Source organism: Ictidomys tridecemlineatus, chromosome 2 (genome assembly GCF_052094955.1).
Source record: "Ictidomys tridecemlineatus isolate mIctTri1 chromosome 2, mIctTri1.hap1, whole genome shotgun sequence".
In the NCBI taxonomy this organism is placed as follows: domain Eukaryota; kingdom Metazoa; phylum Chordata; class Mammalia; order Rodentia; family Sciuridae; genus Ictidomys; species Ictidomys tridecemlineatus.
Window position 1 is genome coordinate 11,019,679 of NC_135478.1, and position 22,601 is coordinate 11,042,279.

Below are 22,601 nucleotides of genomic sequence, written 5' to 3' on the forward strand. Positions count from 1 at the left end.
GTTAACATTTGTTCAGCGTGCCCTGCAGATAACATAGTTCAGCCTGTTCTGCATCTAACATTCTTCCCTTTTTTGCTTTTCTAAATGACATGGGGGACATAGTAAAATTTTCTAGCTATTTCCTGCTTAATGGTGGGCGGCATGGAACCTAGAAGGAAAAGTGGAGGAATGTTCAGGGACAGGTCTGAGAACACCAGGGCAGCCAGAAATAACATCCAGTGGCTATAGACAGTTATTTCAGAAGGGGAAAAGTCCATAAAGTTTCCTTGAAGCCATAGGTTGTCAATGGCATCAAAACATTTCTGAGCAGAGAAGATCTTTGGTATCAGCCATTGTTCCTGTTGTAGGGACTCTAGGAAGTATCTGCGGTGGCTTGGTTGAATTCAGTAATGTTAAGGGTGACAGCCCAATTGCAGCCAGTGGAAGGACAATCGCCTTGACCCATAACTGAGAATGGGTGGTGTCATCCTGGTGCCATGTTGCTTGGATGTAGAAGCAGCATCTGTGGTTTGAGATAAAAATTTGAGGGGCTGGGGATGTGGCTTAAGTGGTAGCACGCTCGCCTGGCATGCGTGCGGCCCGGGTTCCATCCTCAGCCCCACATACAAACAAAGATGTTGTGTCCACCGATAACTGAAAAATAAATATTAAAAAATTCTCTCTCTCTCTCTCTTAAAAAAAACTTCAGAGAGAATAATGATTAGTAGAAGAAGAAGAGGTTTGGCGAGAAATTTTGTTTGGTGGGCGTGGTCGAAGTCCAGGACTGGACATTTGGAACAAGTGTCTTTTAAGGTGGGAGACATGGTACCAGGGGGAATGGCCCAAAAGCTTGGCCACCATTGGGGTAGTAACTGTGACTGTATGGGGTCCCGTCCATTGAGGTTCCATCAATTGAGAATCCAGTTCCTGAAGTAAGACTGAGTCACCCAGTTGAAGAGGGTCCAATTCAGTTGGTGGTTGTGCGGGGATTGAGGCAATGAATGGAACAGGAAGGCACCGGTCTGCATGTTCCCTTAGGAGTTTGCGTAGAAGTGTGAGATTAGGCAGATAGGACACAAGGGGAGGAGGAGAGATTGGAAAGCTTTGGTTGATTAAGAAAGGGTGCCCAGAGAGTAGCTCAAAGGGGCTAAGGCCTGAGGGAGCTCTAGGGGCTGCCTGAATTCAGGTGAGGGCCAGTGGCAGGAGATTGGGCCAGAAGAGCCTGAGTTCAATAGCATTTAGTGAGATGATCCTTGAGAATGCCGTTAGGCCTCTCAACCTTACCCAAGGATTGGGGGTGGTGGGGATGTGGAGCCTCCAAGTGATGTTGAGGCCTTTGGAGACTAGGTGCACAACCTGAGAAGTGAAGGCCGGACTGTGTCTGACTGGATGGAGGCGGGAAGTTCGAACCTGGGAATGATCTGCTGGATGAGGATGGAGGTAACAGTGTCAGCAGTTTCCCTGGATGTAGGGAAGGCTTCTATCCAACCTGAAAATGTATCAAACAAAGTAAGTAGGGAGCGAAGCTTTTTGTGCCTAGGCACGTGAGTGAAGTTGATCTACCAGTCTTTGCCTGGCTGGTGGCTCCTCATCTGAAGTGTGGGGAGTTTAGGTTTGATGCTTCCTTGTGGGGATACTGTAGAGCAGACAGAATAAGCAGAGTGGACCTGCTGGAGAGTAGTTCTCATTCCTAGGAAGTGAAAGAGGGGGTTGTGAAAACTGGAAAAGGGGTTAGAGAGGGTTTTAGATGGGCACAGAGTCTCTGGAGCCAGAGGAGTTGGTCATGAGTCATAGGTCTCCATCTTGGGCATCAGGGCTGGTAGTCTTAAAGAAGAAGTTGATTGACCAGCTTGTTGGTGAATTTGTGTATCTGATCTTCCAGGAACTTCTGTAGGCAATTTAATAGTCATGGTCCTATTAGGAGAAACATAAAGAGGACTAATAGGGGTCCTGTGAGGGGGAGGAGCCAAGGCCATACTTGACTGACCATTCCCCATGGAGCCTGTTGGCCTAGTTGCTGTCTCCTCTTTTCTAGCTGTTCTTGTCCTTCATTACTCCTAGGAATGACTGTGTTTTTGGCTTAACTGTGTTTGGTAGGTGTCTAAGATCAAGTTGGTCAAAATTGACTTTGTTTCTCTCTATCCTTAAGAGTCAGCCGAGTTCCCATAGGGTTCGCTCGTGGGGGAACTTGAGAACAGCTTCTTAGTTCTGCTAGTGACATTTGCGCTAGGATGGGTCCAGGTCTTGCTTGACCATGTGGCTTCCCTTGGAAGCATCAGGGATATCTCCTGTCTCCAATGACCCTCCTATTCACAGCAAGAGCACTGGTTGGCTTTTCATTCTCCAGTGGTCTCAATAATCTCCCTGATCAGGAGGTTATGTGGCCCAGAGTTGCAAAGCTCTTTAGAGAAGTTCCCTGTTCCCTGGATTCAGACTGACTCAGAGGGTAAGAGCGAAATATTGGTTTTTTTTTGGGCTATTTTAATTTAACTTTAAGTCTTGATCTTAAACATCCAGCAAAGTCAGTTTCACCTTAAATTAAGGGTACTGGGCTTTAACTGAAGTCTGGCCTACTTTGGAGTCATTCTGACATGTAGTAAGATGGGAGGCACAGCCTTATCTCAGGTAAGCCAGGGCTCTTTATAAATCTTAGGTAAAGTGTTCTAGATTGAAGCTGATCCTTGTTTTTAAATATCATTTTATAAAGTTTATATATTGTTGCTTGAGGTCACATGAATACTAGCTAACACAATATGATATTACATTTAAATTGTACCCCAGTGTATACAACTTTATTTTTATATTATTGATAACAGGTCCAGTTATAGAACATTAAATGATATAAATAAATCTCCAATATGTTATTTTTATGAGCCTAAAATTACCATGCAATCTTTTGGAGAATACCAGCTTGATATAATTTTTTTAAAGCTTCTATCTTAATGACTTATGTACCTGGAAAATATAAACACATTTAATATACAGAGAAGAGTAGTAGTACCACAATTCCTATTGATGTTTTTATATTAATCAAGTTTAGCTCTTAAAGAAATAACATACTACAATATTGCAAAATAACAGTTGTTGTTTAACCATAGTTGTATACACAGACCTTCTTTAGCACTTACTTAAACCTATATAGCCAACATACACAGACCCTTTTTATCACTTGCTTAAACCCTCTTATTTACTTAATCACATAGACTCTCTTATCCAGAAACACATTTTCCTTCTTTTAAATTGATACCTAAAACCTTCTAATTTCTCTTTCCCATCTGTTAACCCCTTCTTTATTCACACTTTGAAAAAATCCTTGTAAATTTCTGAACTTAGACAAATTATTCCATTTTAATAAGAAATATTTTGTTATTTGCAGTACACAATTAATTACATCTGTTGACAATTTCATGAAAACATAAACAATGTTTAAGTGTATAGAATCGTACTGCTGTAGGGATGGACAAGGCAAGGCACCTAAGATAGCTCCAAAGATAGGGAAATAGTCTTATTTGGCTGCAGCCAGATTCAGAGGGCACAGCTTCTGCTGTAATCAATTAATCCCCTGAACCCCAAGTTTAGGTAGTTTCAGAATTTTATACCCAGCATGTAAGGGGAGGGGCTCAGAAGTTCACAGTCTGCAGAAGTTCACAAAAAGCAGTTTTTCCCCTCTGTTCTGGGCAAGTTAAATTTTTCAAGGATATCTGGAAGGGGGAAAGATTTTTCTTCCCTTTTCTTCCTCCCCCTGCCAGCTGTTACCATGGATCCCAGTTGGTAACCTCCTTATCTTAGAAATGTAGCCTTCTCTGTGAAGCCCAACTCAAGGCCAGAGGCCTTGTTTACATATTTTGTGAAAAACTAGTAAGGGGGTGTCCAGCGCCTGGAGTGCTGACTTTTCCCAGCCAGTGGCCAAATAAAACAGGGCAACAGGAAAATAGGAAGTTTATCTACACTGCACTCTTTTGTAGAGATTTTTTTGCTGAAAGTCCTAAAGTCAGCCATGGTGAAGATTCTGGAGAAGGTCGGTTAAGACTTTTCTGTGGGCCTGGGTAGGGAGGGGGAAGACGGGAAGGTGGGGCTGAGAGCAGCTGTGGATCTGAGAATGAGGAAGGAGATGTGAAAGAATAATGGGAAAGGGGTTTGGGATTTTCCTAACAAGGAAAACTTGAGCAGCAGAACAGGTAGAGCAGAAGGGAAGACGAAGACGGAAGTGAGTATCCCAAAAAAGCCTGTAAGGGACAAGTGTTAGTAACCTGTTTTCAGTGATGACAAAGCAACTTTAAAGGCCATTTTCACCAGATCTTGGATAGGGGTCCAGGGGCTCTCCTCAGCTCGTTTGAGCTTTGGGTTAGCTGGTAAGAGGACCTGCTGGGACCTGGTGTGGGCGCTGACAGGAGAAGAGAGGAGTGAGTGGGTGGAGGGATTCCTTCAGTACCTGCTACCTCAGCAAGGGGCAAGGGTCAGAGGAAGGGCGGTGGTGTAGGTGTTTGATCTGGTAATTGGAGGGGAGAGAGCAGGTTGTTCAGGTGGCGGTGACAGCAAAGGGGCTGGGGCAGAAGGCTGAGGGTGAGGACCTCTTTGAGCCGGGTGATAGAGTGGAGGTTCCTCAGCAGGGTCAGAAGAAGTGGAGGAGTCCGGAGGAGGAGACAGTTGGGGATCGGTGGTTGTGGGTGCTGGTTTGCAGCTAGAAGAATTTGCAGAGGTTTGCAAGAGGTTCAGAGAGCAGGATTGGATGGGAGCAAGAAGAAAGCTTAGACATAAGCCATCTTTACCCATTTTTTGAATGCTCACAGTAATTGTAGAGATCCCTTAGAATGGAGGGATCCAGGGACCCAAAAGGGGGCCATCTGTTTTGGTTGTCTAAGGGATAAGAGGACCAGGCCTGGGTGCTATATTTGGTCAATTGCTAGGAGCCACAGCAAAGTATTATGATGCATGGCACCTTTGGTTAAGGTGACGGCCAGATAGCCATTGAGATGATATGATTATGTTAAAATTTACATTCATATGGAAATTGGACTCCTGTTGTTCACCTTGGCCTGCTACGGAATGGGACTCCTAGAGAGTTCCCATTGGTTGGGAAAGGATAGTAGGAGGGTTTTCCGGGGGGAGGTCCTGGCCCCCCGGTTCCGGAGACGCTGACTGCGTGGTGTGGACCGGCTTGCTGGCCGAAAGCATATGGGGTATTGGCGGCATTTTCAAAAATAAAGTTTTGTTCCTGCTTGAGTGGCTCGTGATTCTGTGCCCAGCCGGATTGCGGCAATAAATTTTTGAGGTTTGATGTCAAATGTCAAGGAGAGGGTTTTGAGGTTATCCAAGAGGCACTGTAGGGGAAAGTCAACCGGCAGAGAGGACACATTACCCATGTCGCAAACGTAGTATAGAGGAGAAGAAAGGAGATGCAAAGATAGTATAAGAGAGAAGGAGGAAACTGATTTATTGGCAAAAGGGGGGTCCCTGCTAGAGCCAAAAATCAGGAGTGCCTTAGTGGCAGGTTCGAGCTGCAGAGATTGTCGTCACTGAGTCCTAACAGTCGAGGCTTTTGTCCTGGATGGAGCTGGAGCCGTGGAAGACCTTGGCCAAGGCTTTTCGGGACCCCTCCTGGAGAGGCTGGATACTCCCAGGACCAAAAAGAGGGGAAAGAGAGAGACAGGGGAAGAGAGAGGAAGGGGAGGGTAAGCATCTCTCTAGCAGCCGAATCTTGAAGTTGCGAGTGTTATAGTTAAAGCTTCATCCCAGGGTTTCATAAACTGACTTCCAGACCACTCATATATAATCGAATCAAGCCTTTATTGAAGCACACCAGTGTCGGCTGACCAGAACATAAAGCTGTTCCCCTGATCAGCCCCGAACAATTGCAAGGGCACTCCTTATAAGCCTGAAAACCGCAAAAGGGATGTTCGGGGGGTCTAGCCAATGAAAGCAAGCCAGGTTACAGAAGCGGGACAGTGCAGTCAAGCGGAGGGAAGCCTAACCAATCACAGTTAGCCCAGTCACCCCAGGTACAGAAACAGAGCCCCGTTACCCTAGTTACAGAAACAATACCCCATTAGGTACTTTTGTGTTCTTAAAGGTTTCTATAGCAAAAGGAAAAGAACATTTTGCCCCAGTCATGACTCTTCTACTTGGCATGGTTGTTTTATAGGATGAAGTCATAAAACAAAGTGGAGTCACAGGAGGACTAGGGCTTTAGGAGAGCCACCGAGGCCGTGAAGGTCTGGGTGGGGTGATGTTCAGTTCTCTGTCTTGTGTCCCTGGAGGTTACTCAGTCCTTTGAGGGAGACCTACAACGTCTATGTTGGTAAACTACCAGCTGGGAAGGGGAAGGGGAATAATTTTGAACCTAGGAGTCTAATCTGCCCAAGAAAGGAGTCCCTGAGGGCCACTGTGGCCTGGAAGGCTGTGGTGGGGTGTTTTCTTCCCTGCAGGTGGGCAAAGAGGTTTGCCCAACAATCAACGGTCAAATCCTCCTGATACCACCATTGAGTTTAGGGCTCCAGGAAGGGGAAACTCACCAATCGAAGGCCAGGGGTGGATGGAGTTCTGGCAATCGAGAAAATGGGTTCAGGCCATTAAGTGAGTGGCATTTCTGAAGGAAGAGGGGCCCAAAAGTGGGTTTTAATCCTCTCCCGGGTTTTGGCACCAATGAAAGGAAAGAGACCACAACACTCGGAGCAACCAAGAGATCTTTATGCAGCAGTGAAACAAAGTAGAAAAGAAAGAAGAGAGAGAGAGAGAGAGAGAGAGAGAGAGAGAGAGAGAGAGAGAGAGAGACAGAGAGACAGAGAGACAGAGAGACAGAGAGAGAGAAAGAGATAGGGGGCCCGGCAGGAGGGAGTTTTTATAGCCCAAATCTAATGGAGCCTCTGGGTCTGCAAGCTGCCTTGTTGGCACAAGGGGGGTAAAGTGTTCAGCCTTGAGTGGGGTTGAATGTTCAGACTTGACCCAAACAGGTGATAAAGAACCAGACAGAGGGAGGTTTGAGTGTGTGGGCCATGCTGCAGCTAACATTTGTTCAGCCTGCCCTGCAGATTACATAGTTCAGCCTGTTCTGCACCTAACAGTAAGAGCTCCCAGTTGGCATTGAGTCTGCAAGTCCTGGCTGGTGGATCTCTTGTTTTTTGATACTACACAGAAAAATTGTGATAATGGCCTATAACAGAATGTTTTCAAGAACACATGCACTGTGGAGTGACTGCATCCAGCTCATCATCATGTGCATCACTTCCTGTAGTTGTTATTTCTGTGGTGAGACACTTGATATCCATTCACCACTGTTAAAGATTCTGTTGCTAACTATGGTCACCAGGTTGTAGGTCTCCTGACCTATTCCTCCTGTCTAGCTGAACCTCAGATCCTTTGACCAACATCTCTCCCCACAACTCCACAAACCACATCAGTCCCCAGTGACCACCATTTCACTCTTTTTATTTCTATGAATTAACGTTTTATAATTCTACAATGAGAGAGATCATGCAGCATTTGTCTTTCAGTCTCACTTTCACTTCCCTGGGGACTTCCATTTCCATCTGTGTTGTCACAGTTGACAGAAGTTCTTCCATTTTTATGGTTGAATCATACTCCCCTGAGTATACATATGGTGTTTTCTTTATCCATCCATCCATGGATAGACACCTAAGTGGATTCCACATCTACCTACTCTGGTGAATGCTGCCCTGAGTATGGAAGTGCAGAAGTCTCTGAGATGTCACCTTCATTTCCTTTGGATTGTTAGGGTCTGTAAACAAGTCAAGATGGTGCCTGGCATTTCGCCAGAGGGAGTGGGTTTGTGAAGTAACGCCAGCAAGCCATTAAGATGATAGAGATTCCTTATTGGTTGACTGCTGTATCTAGTTTATGTTAATTGAGATAAGCCATGTGTAATGTATATATACCACTCCTGTCCTATAATCAATGGCTCCCACTCCTGCTGTATCAATGTACACAAGTTGCCCGTCACCCCCCGGTTATTTTGCTGCAGCCGGACTGTGGCATTGGATGAACATTTCCAGTGGTGGGACTGCGGGGTCACATGGTGATTCCATTATTGAGCACTGAGGCTGTGGTCCAGCGTCAGAGTTAGGTGCAGGTGTTCTGAGGCCTTCTCCACCGTGAACATCTCACTACCTCAGTTCTGAATTTAGGTTGTCATATGTGGACCCTGTTGAACTCAGCTTCTGCCTAAACAATTTGACATTTGCATCCTGAATGTTTCCCTCATGACAGGAAGTCCAACTTACTGACCTTGGCTCCTTATATACAAACTGGGTCATTCCCCCCTTCTTTATGGTGTTTCTGTGTGAACTAAGTTGTAGGTTGTAGCTCACAGGAAATGACCTGCCCAGATCAGATGCTCCAGAGATAGCAGCCATTGTGACCATCACCTTGTTCCTCATTGGTTCAGGTCACTGTGATGTCACAAGGGTTTCCTGGCACAGGGAGTACAGCATTGAGCAGCTCCTGGGAGACAGGGGAGGTGGTGCAGGGGACATCGTCCTAGGACCCAGGAAGGCAGCTCAGAACCTTGGTCCACCACCTGTGTTAGACTCATGAACATCGTCTCTGATCCACTCATGAAGGCTCCGAGTTGGCACAGTAAGGGTTTTCAGAGTCTTCAATGCTATTTTAGCATGTTCCACTCTTGGAAAAATGTATAAAACTGATGTTTCTTGGCACATCAAATTATTTCCCCATTGTGACTTACTATTTCTGGTTCAAATCCATAAAGTATAATTCATACACTTTTTAGAAGAGATTTTTAGTTCCAGTTGGACACAATACCTTTGTTTTGTTTATGTAGTTTTTTTTTTTTTATGTGGTGCTGGGGCTTAAGCCAATGCCCCACACGTGCTAGGCAAGTGTTCTACCACTGAGCCACAATGCCAGCCCCTAATTAGTAAACTTTTGTTGTCATCAGAAATGTAAACTGTTTTCCTCTCTGATTCTGCACCACAGAGAACTGGTTACAAATTTTACAATTAGTCATCACACCCACATTTTCTCCACTCTTGGCCTCAGGCTCCCCAATGGGAGAGCAAGAGGAAGTCACAAACAAGAGAGAGCGAGCACGTTCAGATGTGGGATTGTATTGGGGGGACCCTTGTTCTTAGAAAGTTCTATCCCAAAAAGGCCAGAAGGGGCAGGGTTACAAGGGACAGGTGAGTGTGATTCAACCCAAGGGATGTCACCTACATCTAAAGACAGGCCCTCAACTTCCTGAACTGGGACAATGCCCAAGTCACTAGGAAATGTAGTGATGGGTCAGAGCCTTTCACTTCAGGATGGAAGGTGTGAGGCATTCAGAGGGGCTCCCCACAGTTGGGGTCCATGTCTATCACCTCCTGAGCTCAAATAGTTCCTGTGATCGGAAATTGTGATCTAAAGTATGGAAAAGTAATTTTAAAAATGGAGCAACACTGGATTTCATTGAAAATGTACAGGTGAGCCATGAACATACTGGAAAAGGAAGGCCCCAGGTTAGAAAATGACACACACACCCACACAGAGACACACACAAATCTGAGAGCAGGTTAACTGCAGCTGTGCATGGTGTGCACACCTGTCATCCCAGTTCCTTGGGAGGCAGAGGCAGAGTGTGAGTTTAACACCAGCCTGGGCAACACAGAGACATCCTGTCTCAAACAAAAACAAAAGAAAACAACAACAATAACAGTCAAACCAACAAGTAATTGCTTCTACAGATTGAAAGGAAGAAAAAATACAGAATAGGCAATAGACTTATAGACACCCTTTATCATAAAATCTGTGTGTATGGCCAAGAAGCACAAAAAGCAAAGCACCTGCATTGGAGCCTAGCAGGAGAGGCAGCGTCCACACCGTGAAGCGCCCTGTTCCGTCACTCTTCACCACACTGTGCAGGCACAGGGTCAGTATTCCTGTCTGCTGGAGGACAAGGAGCTGCACAGAAATGTTCCCAGGGCCCTCTTCATGTCCCTGTTCCTCAGGCTGTAGATGAAGGGGTTCACCATGGGGGTGACCAAGGTGTACAGGGTGGAGGCCAACACCCCTGTCCAGGAGGTGCGTGTCCCTGTGGAGCTGAGGTAGACCCCCAGGCAGGTTCCATAGAACAGGGAGACAACTGAGAGGTGAGAAGCGCAGGTGGAAAAGGCCTTGTACTTCCCTCCTGCTGTGGAGATCCGCAGGACAGAAGCAACAATTTTAGAATAAGAGAAAAGGATCCCAGCAAGAGGGAAAAACCCCATGATGCCCGTCACTAAGTACAATATGACGCTATTGACGAAAGTATCAGAGCAGGCGAGCTTGAGGACCTCAGGGAATTCACAGAAATAGTGTGGGATTTCCACGTCTGTGCAGAAGGAGAGCCTCAGCACACTCACGCTCTCAGGAAGGGCTCCCAGCACACTGACGAGCCAGCTCAGGAGAAGTAGCTGAGCACAGAGCTTGGGGCTCATGAGGACCGTGTAATGCAGGGGCCGGCAGATGGCCACGAAGCGGTCATAGGCCATCACGGTAAGAAGTAAATTGTCCAGCAGTCCAAAAACAGTGAAGAAGTACATCTGGGTGATGCAGCCTGCATAGGTAATGGCCTTGCTCTGTGTCTGGATGTTCACCAGCATCTTGGGGATGGTGGTGGAGGTGAAGCAGATGTCAGAAAAGGACAGGTTGGAGAGGAAGAAGTACATGGGCGTGTGCAGGTGGGAGTCTGAGATGATGGCCAGGATGATGAGCAGGTTGCCAAAGATGGTCACCAGGTACAAGGACAGGAACAGCCCAGAGAGAACCGACTGCATCTCTGGCTTCTCAGAAAGTTCCTGGAGGAGAAATCCTGGAGTCCCCGTGTGGTTTTCTGGTTCCATGTAAAGTAAATGTCCCCAGGGGAGAAGCAGCAGCTAGACGAAGTCCACGGCCACCTCAGGACCCTGGCTGCCTGGGCGTGGACCCAGTGCTCTAGGAGGCATTGGCTTGGTGGCCCCTCTTCTGCTGTGGGTCACACTGGGGTTCCTTAGTGACCGTAGTTCTCTTTTGTTGCCACCACCAGCTGGAAATCTCAATCAGCAAACCTAATTTACTCCCCAAAGCCGACTGGACCTGGGGACTCCCCTGCACCTGGTCAGAGCCTTCCTGATCTCAGGTGTCTTAGGAATGACTTTTGTGCTTCACTTTAAATGTCCTGGTAATTACCACCATTTAGGTGAAATGTTAAAAGCCAGGTCTGTATAATTCCCATTAATGATGAGGAAGCCCCATTTTCTGTAGGTTTGGTTAATTTTTAATTAAAAAGTATAATGGACCAATCAATGAAGAAATTGACTCACCCAATTCATCACCCAATGATGAATTATTGGGTGAGTCAATTTCTTCATTTAATTTTGGTGATGTTCATGAATGATGAACGTCACCAAAATTAAAATTCAGTAATTTTGAAATCTCACCTATTTTCAATGCATATAAATTACTGGGAATCACATGGAAATAAATGTGCCAAGGAATTTTCCGAGTCTATGTTAACCCTGAAACCAAACGACAACTGCTTGTTCTGTAGCACTACAAGACAAAGCAGCCAAGATTTGCATTAATTAGCACAAGTAGAAAAAGTCACAAAGTGTATTCATTGTGTGTCAAATATGATAAACAAGTGGCATATGATCCAAGAAAGCAACGAATATTTCATGCTGGTCACTCATTCTAATAATACAATCAGCAAGATAATGATCCTCTAGCTAAATTTGGATCATATAATTAGATGCAGAAAAAATTTTGTGGAAATAGATCTGGAAAAGTACAATTAACTTGCTTAAATATGACAAAAATAATTCTCTTGTTTATCAGCTATATCCACTCTCACATGAAGCTAAGGAAATTACATGAAGATCATACACCTGCTGCTGCCACTATCCAATATTGTTCTGAAATTTCAAACCAATGTGACCACAGAAGGAAAAAAGTAACCGAAGCTTCATATGTTGTGGAAACATATGAACAACCTAAAACTGTTTGCAAAGTCTAACTACTCAGAAGTCTTTTTGATAAGGCTAAATAATAACACATAGACTTAACTTTCTTCCTTATTTGCAGCAGTTAACCAATCCACCCTGCATAAAGGTTGTATTCCATACAGTACAAACATGTCACACCCACAGACCAGGGTTTGGCTCATTGAAGGTGAACAGGATATGATAGGAACCGTAAGTCATGTTCATTTGCACTTACCAGTGGCAGAAGATTTATCAGTCCTTTCTGCTGATTGACAGCATTTTGTCTGCCTAGAAACACACGGGAGGAGAGAGGTGTCACTTGTGCACATGGCAGAAATGACTGTAGGTGGATGGAGGGGTCACTGACCATGCCAGTGGGTGGAGCAAGGTGACTGTGATGTTGCAGGACCTGTGGGAGAGCGGGAGACGTGGACACTGGGAAAGACGTTAGGGGAAGGCAGCATTGCCCCCAGGGGAACTAGCAGTGGGCTCCTGATGAGGAAGAAGAGGGCTGTGGAAAGAGGTCAGAGTGAGCAGAGGGCAAGGGAGGCGTTTGGAGAGAAGGCTGCAGTCATCCCTGAGGCTTCCTTCTTTCAGGCTGGGCACCTGGAAATTTCTGACACAGTGAACTTTCCTGTTTCCTGGCCCCAGGTGATGCCCCGAGAGGAGCCGCCTCTCAGTCCCCCGATTTCATCTGCAGAGACCTCACCCTGCTGCTCCTGCTCTCTCTACCGTGGTCCTGGGCAGATGAGCTTGTGATCTTGTCCTGCAGGCAGGTGCGTGGTGCAGGCAGCCGCTGTGCCCTCCCCATCAGGAGACGGAACACAGTCATGTTCCTGAGGCAGAAGAGATTTTCCTTCTGTCCTTGGATTGGTGGATGGACGACATCAGGATGAGCAGTGTGTCCTGAACTCCAGAGTCTGAATTCTCAGAGCATTTTGTCTAGTTTTTATTTTTCTTCTAATGTTGTAATCTCTAGGCAATGTATATCAGCTAGGAATCTGGGGACAAGAAATGATTGGGAAATTTCCAGTCAATTTTGTCCCCTTGGGGGTATCTCTAAGTTGGGGAAAAAAGTGCCCTTCCCACAGGAGCCATTAAAGCTGGTGATAAAAACTGTAAAGAACACAAAGCAGGGCATTAAATAATGATAAAGGGTTTGATTCCATGAGAGAAAAAAATATATAAACACATAGACCCAACAGTAGATCATCCAAATATGTAAAGGAAGTATTTCAGGATGTAAAGGGAGAAATAGATTGTTATATAAGAATAGTAAGGGGACTTTTTTGATGAAAATGCATTTATTTATTATGGCATTTCTAAATTAGAGTCCAAGCTTTCCGAATATAACAAATTTAAATTTTTTTACATTCTCTCTTGTTTTCCCATTATTAAAAACAATTACATATGATAAAGTGGTAGTATTTTTATAGAATACTGATTATTAAAAAACTCATGCTTTGATTAGTTCATGAGAGTAATACATCATGGTGGGGGTAATTTAGACATTTATATATATATATATATTGCTTAATCAGCCCCATTTTAATCCCCAGTATTTCCATTTTCCCTCCTCTCCTACCCCAGACTCCCTTCTCATCTATTGGTCTTCCTTTTATCAGCTTATTGTTTTTTAAAAACTGGTGCATTATAAGCATGTATGGAAGTGGGATTCACTGTGGTATACATGCCCATAGTAAAGTTTGGTTAATTTCATTCTGCAGTTCCTTCCCTTTGTCATCTCTTCTCCTTCCCCCTTGATCCCTTCATCTGTCCTCGGACCTCCCTTCTGTTTTTCATGGGAATCCCCCACCTTTTAAAACATTTCTTATTTCAATCTATCTCTGCATATGAGAGAGATCATTTGACCTCTGACTTTCTGACACTGGAGGACTTATTTCACTTAGCATGATGTCCTCCATTCTGTCCATTCACCAGAAAATGCCCCCATTGCATCCTTCTTTATGGCTGAGCAAATTTCCATTGTGTATATATGACACATTTTCTTTGTCTTGTGGTCTATTGATGGGCACCTGAGCTGATTTCATAACTTGGTTATTCTGCATTGTTCTGCTATAAAAATTTGTATTTGTATATGCTGATTTTACTTCTTTTGGATAAATATAGAGGAGTGGTGTTTTTAATTGACACATAATTATTGTACATATTTATGGAGTATTGTATGTATTTCTGGAGTAGAGTTGCATATAAGGTATAATGAGCAAATTTGAATAATTAGCACATCCGTCACCTTGCATAGTTATCATTTGTGCTGAGAGCATTCAGTCCTCACCGCCAGCCATTTTGAAATGTACAACATACTATTGCTAACTATAGTCACCTCACTGTGCAATAGAACATGAGAATTTTTCCTACTATCTGTAATCTTGTGTCTATTGACTTGTCTCCTCCATCTGTTAATCTCCCTTATCTTTCTAGCCTGTAGTAACCCTCCTTCTGCTTTTCACTTTCATGAGATCACGCTTTTATAGAATCCAGAAATGACAGAGATAATGCCCCAATAGTAAGGGACTTCAATATACCACTTTTGCATAATCTGCACAGAAAGTTAGGAAAACACTAGACTTCACACATTTAAGTAAATGGACCCATTAGACATATACAGAACATTTTCACCATTGGCAAGAGAATACATTTTGTTCTCCAGCACACTCCCCAGGAGAGATCATGTGTTGGGCCACAAGCAAGACTTAGAAAATTCAAGCAGATTGAAATCATATCTAGTATCTTTTCCAAAAAAAAATGAGTACTGTGTATCAAAAAAGATTATACACCATGATCAAACAGGAGTAATATCCCACAATTTTTCTCACATGATGATCCTACATACTCAAATCAATAAATATGACACATCACATCAATTGAATGAAGGATAAAAACCATATGATCATCTCAAAAGATACAGAGGGAGCACTTGATAAAATTTAACCTTCCTGCATGATGAAAAATACTCTCAACAAATTAGGCATAGGAGGAACATAGCTCAACACATAAAGGCTACATATGATGAACCCACACCCGACAGCTTAGTGAATGGGGAAAAGTTGAAAGCTTTTCCTGTAAGATGTGGAAGAAGGTGAGGGTGTTCACTCTCACCATTGTTCTTCATCAGAGTTCTGGAAGTTCCAATAATAAGGGCATCCAAACTGGACAGGAGAATGTTAGGTTGTCCCATCTGAGGTGACCTGATTTTTACCACTATAGTTCTCACACAATTATACATACTCATGGGATATCATGATAATTTGATATTGTTCACAGTGTGCAATAATACAATCACCATTATCAGCCTTTCTATCATCTTAAACATGTGCTATTTCCTTTTGTGTGGAGCCTGCAAACTCCTCTCTTCCTAGTTCTTCATGAGGCACATAATGAGATGTTGTAAAACTAAAGTGAACTTACTGTCTGAGAGAACACCAGAAGTTATTCCCCTTACAAAACTATGTTTTGGTACTTGCTATCCAAGCTTCACGATCTTTTAGGTTGAAAAACTGGAAGATGTCACTGGGAAACAATGAGAACTGATAAATACAGGAAACCCGAAGGATATAAAGTCAACAACAGAAATCAGCAACATTTATACACAACAATAATAAACTAGCTGAAATAGAAATCAAGAAAACAATCTCATTTACAAACAGCTCTTTAAAAACACACAATAATAAAAATAAAATAAATTAAACCAAGGAGGTAGGAGATTTTTTCAGTAAGTAGAAAACATTGGTGAAAGAAATTGATGAAGACACACACAGGGAAAGATAGCCCATGTTCGTGGATTGGCAGTATTAATGTTAAAATGTTCAATCTACACAAAACAATCCATAGATTCAATGCATTTCCTATCAAAATACCAGTGACATTCTTCACAAAAGTAAGGAAAGCAATCTTAAAGAGGTTGAGAAAGCACTAAAGATCCAAACAATGGAAACAACCCTAAGCAAGAAGCATAAGGGTGAAGAAAGAGCAATATTTGTCTTCAAAACATACTACAAAGCAATAGTAATAAAACAGTACTGGCATGGGCACAGACCAGTGAACAGAATAGAGAGCTGAGACATAAATTTATAAATTTAAATTCAACTAATTTCAACAAAGTTGTTAACATACATGGGAGAAAGAATTATATTTACAAAAATGGTGCTGGGAACACTGGATATATTTCTGGAGATGAAAGAAATGAGACCTATAAATTAAAAAATGCTTGCCATCACTAATTATAATTGAGATTCCAATAAAAACTGCAATGGAGGGCTGGGGTTGTGGCTCAATAGTAGAGACTTGCCTGGCATGTGTGAGGTCCTGGGTCTGAATCTCAGCACCACATATAAATAAATAAAATAAAGGCTCATTGACAACTAAAAAAATAATTAAAAAAATGCCTGCCATATAAAAAATAAAATAAAGATGTATCTGCCGAAAACTGAAAAATAAATATTAAAATTTCTCTTCTCTCTCTCTCTCTCTTAAAAAAAATACCTGCAATGGAAGCCATCTAACCCCAGTTGTAGTGACTATTATCAAACATGATAAAAAATTCTGGTGAGGGTGGGGAGAAAGAGGAACTCTCCTACCCTGTTAGAGGAATGTAAATGAATGCAACTATCGTGGGGAACAGTAGGGAGTTTCCTCAAACATCTAAATATAGAACTATCTGATTCTGCATTTCTGGTGTGGGAACGGAGTGAAGTCTTGGCGATCTGCAAATGTGTTGATGGGTGATTCTGCTAAGGTCTCCCCGAGTCTTCCTGGGCTAGAACTTCGGGCTTTGGGTCCTGCTCTAACGCAAGGTGTCCTACTCCAACACTGAGGCCTGCAGCTCCACTTGGGGTCCCAGTGCTGGTGATTTCTGCAGAGAGCAGCTGTTTAGGGGTCCTCTAACACTCTCAGAGATGGAATATTCAGACTAGGTGAGATCTGCTTGCTCACTCCCTTCCTGCAGCCATGTTTTCCCATTTCTGCAATCTGTTTCTTTATCTGAAGATTATTTTTATTCTATCAATGCTGTCCCTTGAGTATCATTCTCCTAAACATAAGGATTCTCTCTCATGTCCTTTCTGCAGAGCCTTGACTACAAACTAGAGGATTTATTTCATTGCTTTGCCTACCCTCCTGCAGGCTCATTCAGTACCTTCATAGATTCACAAGCAGAAGACATTGCTGTCCTCTGATTCTGCAATTCTCCTACCTAGGATAAATCCCATTGAAGGAAATGAGTATGTTGAAGAGATACCTGCATTCCCATGTTTGTTTTAGGATTTTCACAGTAGGTAAGATATGGAATCAACTGGAGTGCCCATTCTCAGATGAATTTAGGTATACATGACAGCTTTGTCTGCTCAGGGCTTCTCACACATTGGCCAAATCAAACCCCTGGTCAGGCTATGTTCTCAGTGGGAGCTCAGGAGTCTCCTCTGGGCTCATGCAGCAAATTGGCAGAATTCTGTTTTTTCCCTTGGTAGAACCAGCTCCCGTTATCTGACTGGTTATTGGACAAGGTTTCACGTTCAGCACCAGGAATTGTCCTTGGTCTGTAGCCATTGGGGCCTCTCCCAACATGGTGGCTCACTCTGGCAAGGACAACTGAGCAATCACCCTCTCAGGCCCCCTTGTCATTGCTGGCCCATTCCCTATCTTTGAATTTATAGACTTCCTTTATTTGCTGCCCCCAACCCTTTCCCCCACATTTGTAAGCCTTCCGCCTTCTTTCCCATCAGAGTGAATTCTCACTCATCCACCTTCCTCAGTATTCAGCAGCATTTCCCACTAACCTCTCAAAGCACTTGCTCTATGAAATGATCTGTGGATTCATTCATTCAGCAAGTGTCCACTGAGCACCTGCTATGTTCCAGGTACACGGAACACAGAATTCACGGTGTTTCCATTCTGTTAGAGACTGCACATTTCTGAGTCCTCCTGTGTGGAGATTGGAACTCCCATTGGGCCCAACGGGGCAGGCCACTTAAGCATTCTGAGACCCAATGGGTTTGAATGTAGGACAAGGTTCACAAAACAGACCACAAAGAATGAGATTTTATAAAAACTAAATGAGGGAATTATTACACACTGCTAATCTCAGGGAAATGTGCATAAAAAGGTCTAAATATCTCTCTTTAAACTATAAAATTTTTATGAATATATGACCACATAACAACTTTCAGCTTGTGTTATAAGCATATTTTTTGTTTCTTTGTTGTTGTGGAAAAAGTCTCATGAAGCCAAGGGTTGTAGTAGCTTGATTCTGTATTCAGAGATCAGAGTTCATCCATGGTTGAATAGAGGAACAGTCAATTTCCTGGAGATGGGGCTCAAGCCCATGGGGACTCAAGGGGACCCGATGAAGTAGGTTTCTCAGTCTTAGACTTAGGAAAAAACTTTGTCAGGATTGGGGGAAGGTGTGGGAGGTTTGAAATATAGAAGGCAGAATAGTTCTTGGAGAAAAGTAATAATGACTAATTCACCTGGCACTTAATTAGTCATCTTGGGAACAGAGAATTGGCAAAAAATAAATTGCTTTTGGTGCAGAGCAAAGTCCCACAGGGAAATGATGTCTGAGTGTTGGAATAACAAGAGGGAAGTGAGCCTCATGAGCAGACACACAGGGAGTGCTTATCTTCCTGCCCCTGTCCCCCAGCATGTGTGCGGCCGTGGTCTGGGTGGAGTGGGCTTCCTTGCTTTAGAGATCTACATCTGCTTTGGAATCCAAGCCTTGATCCCTTCCTGCAGTCTTTCCTGGCAGTGCCACTTCAGTGTCCGTTGTCAACCGTCCAGGGAGGAACTTGGACTTCCTTCCAGAAACCCATCCAGGTGAGCCTGAGAGCCCAGCAGGCGCTGCAGAAAGGCTTCTGAGAGGCTGGCAGCCAAGAGCATGTGCCTAAGTTCACCCAAGTGCCAATCCAGCCTTGCCCAGAGCTGGGAGGTTGCTGTGGTCGGTTGTTGAATTATTCAATAATTCACCAATGTATTTTTTTTACCATGTTGAAAAAGGAAGTGAACAGTGAGCTCAGCAATGCAGGGTCCTTGCTGACAATAAAGTGGTGACAAAGGCAGCCCCAGTGGAAGAGGGAGTGGAGGCTTTATATGTAGGGTCATGTGTGTCAATTAACAAGTAAACACAGTTACTCAAGTCAACATTGAATGGTGCAGGAAACACATGTTTTCTAATTTTTTATATAAATACCCATTTGTGTTGTTGTTTTGTATATTAATTTTTTAAATTTATTCTTCCTTTTTTTAAAAAAATATGAACATTCTACGTGTGTGTCGGCACCAAGTAGACTTATGTCTATCCTTTGATAAATGTGTGTTTGATTTCCAATTACCTTTGCTGATTCTCGTTGGAGTGTAACTGGAGTTGAGATGCAGCCAGGAAGAACAAGAAGCTCTTTCTAACAAAATTTCAGATACACCTGAGTTTAATAGACTGTTTTTATCCTGAGAGCCACTTGATTCCTCTCTTTGTTTTTATGGAGCAGAATTTCTTTTTGTTTCCCTGAATGCAGAGTGCAAAATCACCTTTCCAAATGGGAACCCACGTGTAAATGTGTGTGGCAGAGTGACAGCTCTGAGGACTGTCTTTTCCTTTGTTGAGGAAAAACAATTTGCTGTCGAGTCTTCCCTGTCATTTCTCATTTTAAATAGTGTGACTAAAGGGAGAAGAACAGGGCAGACATGGGCCCAGAAGGCCGTGGACTGCAGCATGTTTTTAAGTTGTGTGTGTGTGTGTGTGTGTGTGTGTGTGTGTGTGTGCACTTGTGTGTTTGCTCTTGACTTTAGGGTTTTTAGAGAAAGGAGACATGAACTGAGCTGAGAGTATTCCAGAAGGCGACTCATAACACACAACCCCTAGCATAAGGCCACTGAGAGAAATAAACAAGGTGCTGCCAATTCACAGAGAGCCCAGGAAGTCCTCAAGGGGGAATCTGCCTTGTCACCCTGGGACACCAGCTCACGTCCCCCTCCCTCTTGCTCACCCTCCTGCCACTCTGGCTTCCTGGTTGAACTTGAACATCAGGAACAAGCCCCTTCCTCAGGCCCTCTGCACTGACCATCCTCCATTCTGCCAGGCACACGTGTCTACAGGTGACTCTGTGGCCCCCTCCCTGTCCTTCTGGAGGGCTTACATGCTGTGTCACCTAAGGGCTGATCTTGTCTGAATACCCAGAAAGAAAGGACACTCCTGCTGCCCTGCTCCTTAGGAGCTTCAGTGTACTGGCCTTCATCAGAATGTGGAAGGATTACTGTTTCCCCAACGAGCATTTGCTCTGACTTCCTTCCGTTATTTCCCCCTCACTGGATTGCAGGGATGCTCAGTTTGTTGGCAGTGACCTATCGTTGCCTAGACAGTGCCTGGACCACCATTGTCACTAACTGATACTCCTCAAACACAAGAAAGAGTCAGTCTTTAGTGATCTGTAATGAAGGTTCTCTTGGGGAAAGACCGAGACAGTGAGACAGCAACTCCAAATTGAAGGTGGCCAGGGGATCCCCTAAAGAGGAACAAAGCATAGCAGTTAGTCTTGATTGTACACTTCAAAGATCCCCTTCCTTCAGGTTAGTACTGCCTAATTGTGCCAAATGATTTCTCTGTATTTTTTTCATAAGTCATATTAAATAAATGGAGCCAGGCAATGACACACGCATTACAAAATTTCTTCTTCTGGGAATTTCTGAGGACCCCACATTGCAACCTTTCCTCTTTGGGCTGTTTCTGTTTATGTACCTGGTCACTGTGCTGGGGAATCTGCTCATCATCGTGGCCACCATCTCAGACTCCCACCTGCACACACCCATGTACTTCTTCCTCATCAACCTGTCCTTTGCGGACATCTGCTTCACCACAACGAGCATCCCCAAGATGCTGGTGAACATCCAGACCCAGAGCAAGGTCATCACCTATAATGGATGCATTATCCAGATATACTTTTTCATATTCTTTGGTGTTTTGGATAACTTCCTCCTGGCTGTGATGGCCTATGACCGATATGTGGCCATCTGTCACCCCTTGCACTACATGGTCATCATGAACCGCCGGCTCTGTGGACTGCTGGTGCTGGCTTGCTGGGCCTTGACTGCTCTGAACTCCTTAATAGACATCTTAATGGCCTTGGGGCTGTCCTTCTGTACAGACCTGGAGATCCCACACTTTGTATGTGAACTCAACCAGCTGGTCCTACTTGCCTGTTCCGACACCTTTTCCATTGACATGGTGATGTATTTTGGAGCTGTCTTGCTGGGAGGTGGCCCTCTGGTTGGGGTCCTGTACTCCTACTCCAAGATTGTGTCCTCCATCCGTGCCATCTCCTCAGCTCAGGGCAAGTACAAAGCCTTCTCCACCTGTGCGTCTCACCTCTCTGTGGTCTCCTTGTTCTACTCTACACTCCTGGGGGTGTACCTCAGCTCTTCCATTACCCAGAACTCACAATCAACAGCAAGAGCCTCGGTGATGTACAGCGTGGTCACCCCCATGCTGAACCCCTTCATCTACAGTCTGAGGAACAAGGACATCACGGGAGCCCTGAGGAGACTCTTCCAACGGAAGCTGTAGAGGAGACATTTCCAAGTTGTGCCTGTGGACACAGGACTCAGAGACCCTGGACCTGACCCTGCAGTTCTTTATCCAGACCATGAAGTGGACCTTGTGCCTTCTGTTAATTTCTTGGAGTTTCTTTTAATCTCAACTGTGTTGGTATTTGAGGAAGCTCATTAGGAAGTATCATTTTCTCTCTGATTGCCAACATTTTCTACCTTTTCAGTCCTAACTTCTCAATTATTTCCTTCTCATATCAGAAGAGATTTGCAGATTTCCGTGAGTCGGATATTCTGATGAGCTGCAGTGTCCTGTGGAATATAACCCACTGAGGCTGTTTCCTTTATTTTATGAAGGAGGAAATCTGAGACCACAGTTTTTCCATTTTCTGTTCTTTTTTTTCCTTCCTGTGTTGCTACCTTAACTGCTCTTCCTTAATATGTAGAGGTCCACTGAGTGGTGGCTTTACGGTTGACCATGTGAGAAAGGCATGCACCAGAGCTTGTCTGCTGCCCAGGAGTGCTTCTGGGAATGAGGATTCATGCCTCAGGGGTCGTCCTGCTGAAACATAACGTACTCTATCTCCAGGTTTCCTACAATCCCACCATGGTTATTTATTGATACCACTATCTGAAATAAATGTGAACAACAAGGTAGTCAGGATTATTGCTTTTAAATATCAGAGAAAATGGTAAATAGAAGATGTAGCAGGTTATTCTGACCATCTTCATTCTGCTTGCACTGGTTATGTATCAAGGCTTTGCCACCATGAACATTATCCCAAAATAAATGATTTTAAAATAATGCTTTTGATTTTGTTCACATTGGTGTGTATGTTGGGAAATCTTCTGGTCTCCCGCCCCCACATTTTTTTCATTGGTACATTACAGTTGAACATAGTGATGGGATTTGTCGTCACATATTTGTAGCTGAACACAATGTAAGAACATGATTTGGCCAATATCACTCCTTATCTTCTGGTCTTTTCCATCTCTTCACACGCCTCCAGTTCCTTTCAAGGTTTGTTGTCAGGTAAGAGTCAACCGAGGATGCTCTGCTAACCTTGGCTGATTCTCTCAGATTTGGGGTCTTACTGGTTAGAGGCCGAGGGTGCT

The 22,601-nt window shown here is 44.0% G+C and overlaps 2 protein-coding genes across 2 annotated transcripts; one reads left to right on the forward strand and one right to left on the reverse strand.

Annotated features, from left to right (window-relative positions):
- Window positions 1-9,863: 9,863 nt before the first annotated feature.
- Window positions 9,864-11,031, reverse strand: LOC101967320 (olfactory receptor 7C1). The gene has a single exon (XM_005336309.2). The coding sequence runs from the start codon at window positions 10,812-10,814 to the stop codon at window positions 9,864-9,866; it is 951 nt and encodes a 316-aa protein (XP_005336366.2). The 5' UTR covers window positions 10,815-11,031.
- Window positions 11,032-19,487: 8,456 nt separating this feature from the next.
- LOC101967605 (olfactory receptor 7A40) lies at window positions 19,488-22,282 on the forward strand. Its single transcript, XM_078029811.1, has one exon. It carries the CDS (start codon window positions 20,575-20,577, stop codon window positions 21,502-21,504), a length of 930 nt encoding a protein of 309 aa, XP_077885937.1. The 5' UTR covers window positions 19,488-20,574; the 3' UTR covers window positions 21,505-22,282.
- The last annotated feature ends 319 nt before the right edge of the window (window positions 22,283-22,601 follow it).

What these genes read in the sequence shown, in the direction of transcription:
- LOC101967320 (XM_005336309.2), bottom strand. Translation starts at nt 10,814, where the DNA reads ATGGAACCAGAAAACCACACGGGGACTCCAGGATTTCTCCTCCAGGAA.
- LOC101967605 (XM_078029811.1), top strand. Translation starts at nt 20,575, where the DNA reads ATGGAGCCAGGCAATGACACACGCATTACAAAATTTCTTCTTCTGGGA.